This window comes from Alosa alosa, chromosome 13 (genome assembly GCF_017589495.1).
Source record: "Alosa alosa isolate M-15738 ecotype Scorff River chromosome 13, AALO_Geno_1.1, whole genome shotgun sequence".
In the NCBI taxonomy this organism is placed as follows: Eukaryota; Metazoa; Chordata; class Actinopteri; order Clupeiformes; family Clupeidae; genus Alosa; species Alosa alosa.
Window position 1 is genome coordinate 14,364,197 of NC_063201.1, and position 11,116 is coordinate 14,375,312.

An 11,116-nucleotide genomic window follows, 5' to 3' on the forward strand; every position below is an offset into this window, starting at 1 on the left:
AGAAAAAAAAGAACGTAGTATATAAGCGACCATTTATCTCGGCCCGTCTGGTACGAGCTATACCAGTCTGGACTTGGCCTTGAGTCGAGTGATACCTCATTTGCCCTTCACATTAATTGCAGAGGAGAACGGGAGAGAGGGAATACAGGGGTAGAAAAGGAGGAGATAATACTCCTTGGGAATGATAGCTTGGTCGGCCCCACTGTCAGATTCCCACATGGGTGAGCCACGGAGATTGGCTGACCTCGTTACCTCCTATTACTTCTGGCTGAGGCAGGCACCTTGGCCACGTATGAAAGGTGGCACCAGGGTTAATCCCTCACGGAGAAGAGGGCCAGTTCTCTCCCAAGCATCTGCCAACTGCCTGGTGACGTCACACCGAAACGCTGATGAGGAGCGATCGGGCAGTCACCGCTGCTTCCCTAAACAGCAGGCCAGGCATCTTCCATCCTTTCTGATGGGAAACTGCTGTGTGTGTGTGTGTGTGTGTGTGTGTGTGTATTATCCTCTCTCTTTTTTTTTTCTTTTTAAATTTGCCCCAGAAGTCATGGGTGGTGGTATGATAGTGAAGCACAGTGTCACGTTTAGGATAGTTTCAAGTACAATGGGTGAATGTGATTATTGAGACGAGCTATTTCCCTCAGCAGCAAATGGCTACAATTAATATGGCTCCCATTATTGTTTACTTCACAGAATTGCAGCTCCTGTTCAGTGCTATAAACAGCAGAAGGTTAGAAAACAAGCCAGTTGTGGAGATAAGCAGCAGATGCCCCCATCTCTCTTTTGCAGTTCGTTTTTTCTCTTTTTTGTTTTTGTCTCCAGCTAAATATGTCCAGGTGATGACAGGCGTGCAGATGCTTGTACTTAGCAGGCACGAGAGAGTTGCCTTCCCATTGTTGATGGTGATTTAGAGGCCCATGGCAGAGTCCACACAATCAGCAGCAGACAGACAAGGAAAGGTCTGGCTGCGCCAGGAACTGAGATGAGCAGACAGAAGAGCACACACACACACACACATGGCAGAGGGCATCCCGTGTTTGTGTGGACCCTCTGCATTTGTGTGTGTGTGTGTGTGTGTGTGTGTGTGTGTGTGTGTGTGTGTGTGTGTGTTTGACGGGTGGGTTGTGCTTGTTGAATTTCTATATATTTGTTATCTTTCTGTCATTTGGTGTCACTCTCTCCCCTTTCTACTGTCTTGCTGTGTCATTCCCTTTGCTGTCACTCTTGTCTTTTTCTCATGTTCCTATCGGTCTGTTCACTTTTTCCTCCCCTTCCCTTTCTCTATGTTCTCTCTCTCCCTTTCTCTATCTCTCTCTCTCTGGCACATTTCCTGTGTCTCTCGCTCTGTTTGTCTCTTTGACTCTGGCCCTTAGTCTTTCACTCTCATCTCTTTTTCACTTTCTTCATCTTGCTTTCACCCACACTGCCAAAATCAGGCAACATGTTTATCAAATACACAAAATCAAGATGTGTTTAAGTGGAAATGGAGGGTGTCCTTAGATAGAGGTAGAGGATGTCTGTTGGCAAGTAGTGTGTGTGTGTGTGTGTGTGTGTGTGAGAGAGAGAGATACAGAGACAATGAGTCAGCCTCCCGTGTTTAGGATTGTGAAACTGTGAAATACCCCGTGCCTTTATTCTCACCATCCCGACAGAGACACGAGGCACTCACTGAGTGTGCTCAGTCGCTCCCTCCAGCAAACCCCACATCCTGACCTTTTTTTAGATGGGCCGACTGCAGCCAAGTCTCCATTTATGTATGTATGTATGTATGTATGTATGTATGTATGTATGTATGTATGTATTTATTTATTTATGTATTTATTTAAAAAAGAAGCTAGCTACTTATCAGTCTCGTCAGCACCCCCTGTCCTCTCTGCCTTCAGAAGTGTCTGCGTGATGTGATGTCTGTGCTTACAGACTCATGGGCTTTGATGGCTACGTGATTGAACCAGGCTTGTTGGAGTTTCATCACAATTTTTCATCGCTTCATGATTTTTTTTGTTGCCGTCTCACTTCCTCTCCATGTGGTATCAGCCCCTTGACACATTGCGTGTGTTTCAAGGGTTGGGGCATGGCCCTTGGGCTATATACCTTTGTGGAGGCTTTGTGGTCTGAGCTTTAGATTTTTCTCATAGCATTAATGCTGTGCATTCTCCGACATGGGCACGCAGGCACAGCACATGTGTGCTTCTTCTCTGACGACAGCAGGTGTGAATGTGTGTGTGTGTGCATGCTGGACTGCATGATGTGTGTGTATGTGTGTGTGTGTGTGTGTGTGTGTGTGTGTGTGTGTGCGTGTGTGTGTGTGTGTATGAATTTGTTTAGACTGCTAGGGGTTTACTCAGAGAGACTGGGGCGTGTTGGGCTGTTGAGACAGAGAGCAGAGGCCACCCGTCTGGGTCCCCTCCCCCATCCACCCCATCAGCACTTGTGCAGGAATGTGGCTGGGCTGGCGTGATGGTGAGCTGGCAATGGTCTAATTAAGGGCCAGGAGCTGGTGAGAACCGTTTCTCTCCTTCCCCCCCGTTTGGCCTGAGAGGGTCAAAGATAAAAGCAGACGTGTCTCGGAAAATAACCCAAACACACGCTCACCCACACCCACACGTCGGCACTGTGATGCTCCTCCTCACACACACCACCAACCGAGAGATACACAGATGTGTCCTCACCTGGGAATCTCCCGCGCATCCCTGACTCTCAGGATCAGTTTGTGGACGAAGGCGGTCGGAAAGCCAGAAGCCCTATTTGGTAATTAGGCCAGTCAGGGGCCTTTTAAGTGTGCGTCGTAAATCAGACTGGCTGTGGGAGGCTCCTTCTAATCAGGCAACTCAGTGTGTCGCCCCTGTTTGGCGTGGCTCGTGTAATTTGGGTCCTCGCCTGACATGCTATTTGCAGGGCTGGGAGACACGGCTCTGCTGACATGTCCGTGTGCGACGTGATACGGCGTGGTGTGGTGCGGCGTGGTGTGGTGTGGTGCAGCTTGGTGGGGATGGAGCCATTTAGAAGCACCCATGTGGCTGGGGTGGGGCGTGGGAGGAGAGAAGAGACCCTTTACATCAGGTTCACCAGTGGAGGGTCACCAGAGCAGACAGGGCCTTCCCAAAAGATCCGTCTGAACTTAACACCACGCGACCTGTTCCCACACCCTCCACTGTTCTATATTTCATTTTAAAATGAAGCAAGGGATTCCCTTGCAGATGCATCTCTGGGGTGACTTGGGCAGGTCTTGCACGATATTACCCCCCAACCCTAATCTTCCCAAAATACTCCCACACAAAAGACCCATTCACTGTGGGTTCATTTTTTAGGAAATTCATTTTAGAGACACTTCCAGCAAACTCCCTGTCTTGCTAGACTCTTTAATTCCATTTTCTCTCTCTTCTTCTTTTTCTTTCTCTTTCTCTCTCTCTCTTTCTCCCTCTGTTTTCCCTCTCTCTCTCTCTCTTTCTTTCTGCCTCTGCCTTGTAGCCATCTACCACACATCTGTGACAGGGGAAATTATGATGAGAAAATCTCCTTTGTTGTGTGTTGTGATCTGTTTAGCTTCCAGTGCCACGAGGGGTCACCGCGAGGTAATACTTCACGGACTCCTCCGCTGTCACCTCCCTCTGGTCCCCTCTTTCTCCTCCTCCTTCTCCTTCGTGCACTCACTCCGCAGCCAAACAAGCTTGTTAGGGAAAACAAGTGTGCTGAAATATCACACTGCCCCCAGAGAGAGATGTGTCTTACGGCATCAAATATCCCCCCCCACACACACACACCCTGAAACAGACACACACACACACACACACAGTTCTTCTCCAGACGATAATCTGTTCAAGATTTCCCGCTGTTTTCCCTCTACACATAACCCCCCCAGCCAAGCGCTGGTATCGTCTCCGTATGAGCGCTGTGGTGCCTGGTGTTTTTTAACCGGCCCTGGCTTTCCCTCTGCTCCTCTGCCCACAGGGTGCCGGATAGAGAACTGCGAGTCATGCTTCAGCAAAGACTTCTGCACAAAGTGCAAGCCAGGCTTTTACCTGCACAAAGGCCGCTGCTTTGATAAGTGTCCCGAAGGCTTCGCCCCGTTACAGGACACCATGGAGTGTGGAGGTAAGGCCACCGTCCATCTCCTCCAGGCTGGACCGCTGACCAGAATGTACACAAATGCACTATTTCTGTATGGCTAATAAAACTGAATTGAATGGCAAGTTTTGGTGGAAACAGCTTAAGATAAATGAGAAACTACTGGGCACATTACTGTAGGTGATTAACTGCTGGTGTCTCTTCACACATGTGAACTATAGCTAAGACTCGCTAGTGCTGCCACAGTCCAAAATTTGATGGGATGTTGACTGCAGATGACATCTTGTCACATGGTTCATATGGCTCTGTGTACATGGTTCCCGGGGTGAACCCTTCCTCATGTGTTACTCATGAAGACATCTGAAAGTCTGCATACAGCCCATCTTAAACAAAAGGCTTTTTAGGACTCCATTGTGAAGCACATGGTAGCCACCATGCCAGATTGGCTCATGTCTTCTCCTTCTCTCTCTCTCTCTCTCTCTCTCTGTCTTTCTCCATTTCTCTCTGTCTCTGTTTCTCTCTCTCTCCCTTCTTTTTTCCATCTCTCTCTCTCTTTCCATCTCTTTCTCTCTCCCTCTCCCTCTCTCTCTCTCTCTCAGAGGGCTGTGAGGTGGGTCAGTGGAGTGAGTGGGGCTCCTGCACCCGGCGAAACAAAACCTGCGGCTTCAAGTGGGGCCTGGAGACGCGCACGCGGCACATCGTCAAGAAGCCGCCCAAGGACACGATACCCTGCCCCACCATCGCTGAGTCCCGCCGCTGCAAAATGTCCATGAGGCACTGCAGGAGAGGTGAGTGTATAAGTGTGTGTGTGTGTCTGTGTGTGACTCTGTGTGGGTGTGTCTGTGTCTGTCTTTCTGGGTGTTTGGCATTTTTTCCACAATATTGTCACAATACACTCACACTCACAATACAACTGTCTCAGCTTTCCTCTCTGAGGTTACATTTGTGTCTGGTTATTGACCAGATGCTCTTGATGCATCCAGAGCGAGTTCTGGAGGCCTAAAGGATTTACTCTTTGGAAGGAAGTTGTATTTTTCTCTCGTAAAGACATCATTGAATCCCTGACCCCAAGTGATGCCAGTGACTTGCGCTACCAGTCGAGCTTAGGGAGGCATCGTAGAAGGGATTTCCGAACAAGCTTTTGGCAAACGGCAGCGATACCCCATCTAACCCCCTCCTCCTCCTGCTCTGAACTTCATTGTTGTGTGTATCTGCCACTGGAGGTGATGAAAGGTGAAAGAAAAACACTGGCGCGTGTGGCCCTCCTCTCCTCCTCCTCTCCTCCTCCTCCTCTCCTCCTCTCCTCCTCCTCTCCTCCTCCTCTCCTCCTCTCCTCCTCTCCTCCTCCTCTGTTGGTTTTGTGGGAGTCTTGTGTGTCTGGGTCCACAGTGGCATGACAGTTCTGAGCATGAAATATGCCTATTTTCCAGGGCTTCTTGAGTCGACCTCAGCCTGTGCAGTCACTCCACCACTCCGTTCGCTCACTCGCTCCTTTTTTTCCCCTCCTCCGCCTCCTGGGGTATGTTTTTTCGGCCTCTCTCTCTCTCTCACTCTCCTCGTCTCTGCCCTGTGGAATTCCTCAAAGTATGAAGTGCAGGTTTCCTCAATGGTGCACTCTGTTTCCTCTGCAGTATTTGAGAGTTATTTGCGGTGCGCACTGCATGTATTTTGACCATTAAATGAGAAGTCAAATGTGGGGGAAAATATTTTCACTGTAAATAGGGCCAAGGAAACATTTTTCATTAAAAAAACTGTTTAGCTTTTCACAGATGGGCCAAACACTCTAATGGAAATAATTACTTCATTCAGAGGAGGATTATCAAGGAGGATACAGTGTGCAATGATAATTTATGTGACTGACTCCCTCTCTCTTATTTCTCTCATCTCTCTCTGTCTCTCTCTCTCTCTCTCTCTCTCCACAGTAGTGTTATTCTTTTTCCCCTCCTCACCTGAATACATTTTTATTCCGACTGTCCAAGCTAATTTGGCTCAAGGTTAGCAAGAAATAGCACAGACAGGAAATCTGTAATCCAAGCATATATTTTTACTCTCCGCTGTTCAGCAATTTTGAATGTATTTTAGGTGAAGTTAACAGGGACTTGTTAGCTCAACGTGATGCATTAGAAGTCTCTGGTCTGCTAGTGTTAGCTTTTCTTTGCTGTGCTCAACATAGAACTCCATCAGAAGATTCCGAGTATTACGGAAAAATGTGTTGAGAATATTCGGAAGTTGTGTAGACAGGCTGGCCGTGTCCTGGTAGTGTGGTGCTGAGTAGGGAAATAAAGTTGAGATAAGCCATGGTCGTCGTCCCCCCATCTCTCAATATTATTTGAGGTCGGGGAGAAGCTCCCTGGATGGATGGAAACTGTGATTATTTGGCACATCCTGCCTCCTCATACCCTCCCCTGGTTTTCTGGGGAAGAGATTTTCCCCCTGTGCTAAATTAGCGCTGCTTGCTTGACCTTTTCCAGAAGTAGTTTATAGTCCTCTTTAATTAAAAGCGAGCTTTGAGATGGCTGCTTACTGGCTTCAATTATCTCGTATGAGGTCGCTGATTGGGGGTCTATTGTAAAAGTGGTAATTGAACGCGTAGAATAGCCATTCCTGTCATTGGTCCGTAGAACTCTCTAGAAACTGCATGTCAAGTCTGTTTAAAGAGGTTCCTCACAGGTCAGAGGCTATGGTCATAGGCATTGTTGAACCTGTGCCTGGAAACCCCATGTGCCATGGTAATTGTGATTTTTTTTCTGTCTTTCTTAATTTTTTCTCATTTAACTGTACTTGATTTTTTATATGCTTCGAAAGACTCTTTCGAGCCAGTAAATAAAATTAAGTCATTTGGCATTATTTAGAGATTGCCACTTTTCAACCAAGTATGACACTGGAGGATGTGAGTACCACTTTGCTGATGTGGAAGCATCCATGCGGTTTGCTCGGAGGGCAGAATTAGGCAAATTTTATGATAAAAATAGAATTGTGTAGCTCATGTGTTGAGTAAAATGTTAGTTGGCTTATCTGGCTTTACTGGTCAACAGCTGAGTCTTTTGGCTGAAGCTCCATCAGGTCCATTTAAAGCAAAAGCCTCATGTAAAAATTCCTCAGAGGTTGACCTCTTAAATTATATCGAATTCCAGGGACTTTAACTGAAGTCTGCGAAGGGTACTTAATTCAGCAGCTCAATATAAGAAACTACGTCTAGCGACACAAATAGGATTAGTTGTAGACTATAAACAGTGTGTATGCTTTTCCCTCGTCTTAAGCGTAATTTCACAAATGCACCAGGCAGCGGGCAGACTGGTACGAGAAGTGAGTAGACGTTTAAAGGATAAGGATGGAGGCTGAAGAGAAGGGTTTTTCTGACTTTTTAACCGTAATTCCCTGCTCATACTAGACACCAGTATTTAGCATAAGTATAGGATTACGTAACGGCAGACCCTTGCAGATTGGTATGGATTAAACGGAGACAGGAAATAAGGAGAAAAATCATCTGGGGGGGGGTTGTAGATTGAAGGGGGGGGCTGAGGTTAACATATGATGGTGTGCTATTTAGAGCATTGTTTATTTAATCACTCCACGGCTTCCATTTCTCTGTGTTGAAATAATAACGACGACGTCACTCGCAGATTGGTCCTCTGTCGATCAGCTTAATGACGCAGAATGGGGGACAGCGTGCAAATGACCTTTTAGCTCATCCCTCCTGCACAAAGCCTTCAAGACATCTGGACAGCGCCCCTGAGGACAAGTCTGTATGACAATCTGCAAGTACTTATCTTACCAAGAGACACGCAGCAAGGGGAGGAGGAGGATGGAGACGATGACGCTGAGATCTCCCCATACCTATTATCCAATCTCTGGGAACTGAACAATTTAGGGTCATTTGGTGATGATGGGTCGTAGATCACCCAACAGCCAGTCCAGTTGCATTGTGGCTGTTAAGAGCATGTAAGGGGGGACCCCTCCTGTCCTTGTGTTAAGTGTCTTCCCTGGGTGGGCCGCTGACGTTTGCTGTAAACAGCGTGTGCTCAGGGGAGTTCCCCACCACCAACCCCGTCAGCTTATGCGCCCACAGTGGACCTCCACAAATCACCGCTACGTTCCCCAGTCGTCCTCAACAAACACCCAATCTCTGGTCGTAGGGTGTGTGGAGAAATGTGCACACACACATAGACTCTCTCTCTTTCCCACTTTTTTCACACACACACATGCACCCTCTCTCTCACACACACACATAAAACACAGCCCAAACTTGGGCGTGATAAATCATGTCTTGAAGACACGCGCACACACACATCGGTGGTTCCACGTGGAGGGCATAACTCTGGAGACTCTCCCCGAACCCAAGTGCTGTCAGCGGAGTCACTGGTTCACAAACAGACATGTGACAGGCCCTTCCACCACAGCCTCCTCAGGCCTCCACCTCCACAGTCTCCACCAGCCTCCACTGCCTCCTCCTCTTCCTCAGCCTCCACCTCCTCAGCCTCCCACCTCTACAGTCTCCACCAGCCTCCACTGCCTCCTCCTCAGCCTCCACCTCCACAGCCTCCACCTCCACAGTCTCCACCAGCCTCCACTGCCTCCTCCTCAGCCTCCACCTCCACAGTCTCAACCTCCACAGTCTCCACCAGGCTCCACCGCCTCCACTTCCTCCTCCTCCTCCACCTCCTCCTCCTCCTCAGCCTTCACCTCCTCCTCCTCAAGTCTCCACCAGCCTCCACTGCCTCCTCTCAGCCTCCACCTCTACAGTCTCCACCAGCCTCCACTGCCTCCTCCTCTTCCTCAGCCTCCACCTCTACAGTCTCCACCAGCCCACTGCCTCCTCTCAGCCTCCACCTCTACAGTCTCCACCAGCCTCCACTGCCTCCTCTCAGCCTCCACCTCTACAGTCTCCACCAGCCTCCACTGCCTCCTCCTCAGCCTCCACCTCTACAGTCTCCACCAGCCTCCACTGCCTCCTCCTCTTCCTCAGCCTCCACCTCCACAGTCTCCACCAGCCTCCACTGCCTCCTCTCAGCCTCCACCTCCACAGTCTCAACCTCCACAGTCTCCACCAGCCCACTGCCTCCTCTCAGCCTCCACCTCCACAGTCTCCACCAGCCTCCACTGCCTCCTCCTCTTCCTCAGCCTCCACCTCTACAGTCTCCACCAGCCTCCACTGCCTCCTCTCAGCCTCCACCTCCACAGTCTCAACCTCCACAGTCTCAACCTCCACAGTCTCCACCAGCCTCCACTGCCTCCTCCTCTTCCTCAGCCTCCACCTCCACAGTCTCCACCAGCCCACTGCCTCCTCTCAGCCTCCACCTCTACAGTCTCCACCAGCCTCCACTGCCTCCTCCTCTTCCTCAGCCTCCACCTCTACAGTCTCCACCAGCCTCCACTGCCTCCTCTCAGCCTCCACCTCCACAGTCTCAACCTCCACAGTCTCCACCAGCCTCCACTGCCTCCTCCTCTTCCTCAGCCTCCACCTCTACAGTCTCCACCAGCCCACTGCCTCCTCTCAGCCTCCACCTCCACAGTCTCCACCAGCCTCCACTGCCTCCTCTCAGCCTCCACCTCCACAGTCTCCACCAGCCTCCACTGCCTCCTCCTCTTCCTCAGCCTCCACCTCCTCAGCCTCCACCTCTACAGTCTCCACCAGCCCACTGCCTCCTCTCAGCCTCCACCTCTACAGTCTCCACCAGCCTCCACTGCCTCCTCTCAGCCTCCACCTCCACAGCCTCCACCTCCACAGCCTCCACCTCCACAGTCTCAACCTCCACAGTCTCCACCAGCCCACTGCCTCCTCTCAGCCTCCACCTCCACAGTCTCAACCTCCACAGTCTCCACCAGCCTCCACTGCCTCCTCTCAGCCTCCACCTCTACAGTCTCCACCAGCCTCCACTGCCTCCTCCTCTTCCTCAGCCTCCACCTCTACAGTCTCCACCAGCCTCCACTGCCTCCTCTCAGCCTCCACCTCCACAGTCTCAACCTCCACAGTCTCCACCAGCCTCCACTGCCTCCTCCTCTTCCTCAGCCTCCACCTCTACAGTCTCCACCAGCCTCCACTGCCTCCTCCTCTTCCTCAGCCTCCACCTCCACAGTCTCCACCAGCCTCCACTGCCTCCTCTCAGCCTCCACCTCTACAGTCTCCACCAGCCTCCACTGCCTCCTCTCAGCCTCCACCTCCTCAGCCTCCACCTCCACAGCCTCCACCTCCACAGTCTCCACCAGCCTCCACTGCCTCCTCCTCTTCCTCAGCCTCCACCTCCACAGTCTCCACCAGCCTCCACTGCCTCCTCCTCAGCCTCCACCTCCACAGCCTCCACCTCCACAGCCTCCACCTCCACAGTCTCCACCAGCCTCCACTGCCTCCTCTCAGCCTCCACCTCCTCAGCCTCCACCTCCTCAGCCTCCACCTCCACAGCCTCCACCTCCACAGCCTCCACCTCCACAGCCTCCACCTCCACAGCCTCCACCTCCACAGCCTCCACCTCCACAGTCTCCACCAGCCTCCACTGCCTCCTCCTCTTCCTCAGCCTCCACCTCCTCAGCCTCCACCTCTACAGTCTCCACCAGCCCACTGCCTCCTCTCAGCCTCCACCTCTACAGTCTCCACCAGCCTCCACTGCCTCCTCTCAGCCTCCACCTCTACAGTCTCCACCAGCCTCCACTGCCTCCTCTCAGCCTCCACCTCTACAGTCTCCACCAGCCTCCACTGCCTCCTCTCAGCCTCCACCTCCACAGTCTCCACCAGCCTCCACTGCCTCCTCCTCTTCCTCAGCCTCCACCTCTACAGTCTCCACCAGCCTCCACTGCCTCCTCCTCTTCCTCAGCCTCCACCTCTACAGTCTCCACCAGCCTCCACTGCCTCCTCTCAGCCTCCACCTCCACAGTCTCAACCTCCACAGTCTCCACCAGCCTCCACTGCCTCCTCTCAGCCTCCACCTCCACAGTCTCCACCAGCCTCCACTGCCTCCTCTCAGCCTCCACCTCCACAGTCTCAACCTCCACAGTCTCCACCAGCCTCCACTGCCTCCTCCTCAGCCTCCACCTCCACAGTCTCCACCAGCCTCCA

General features: G+C 51.3%; 1 protein-coding gene across 2 annotated transcripts in view; it reads left to right on the forward strand.

Annotated features, from left to right (window-relative positions):
- Nucleotides 1-11,116, forward strand: part of rspo2 (R-spondin 2) — a 56,089-nt gene that overhangs the window by 28,897 nt on the left and 16,076 nt on the right. For both annotated transcript variants that reach the window (XM_048260024.1, XM_048260025.1), the window contains 2 exons: nt 3,949-4,092; nt 4,665-4,853. In XM_048260024.1, the coding sequence (XP_048115981.1) occupies nt 3,949-4,092; nt 4,665-4,853 (333 nt within the window). The remainder of the gene's footprint in view (nt 1-3,948; nt 4,093-4,664; nt 4,854-11,116) is intronic.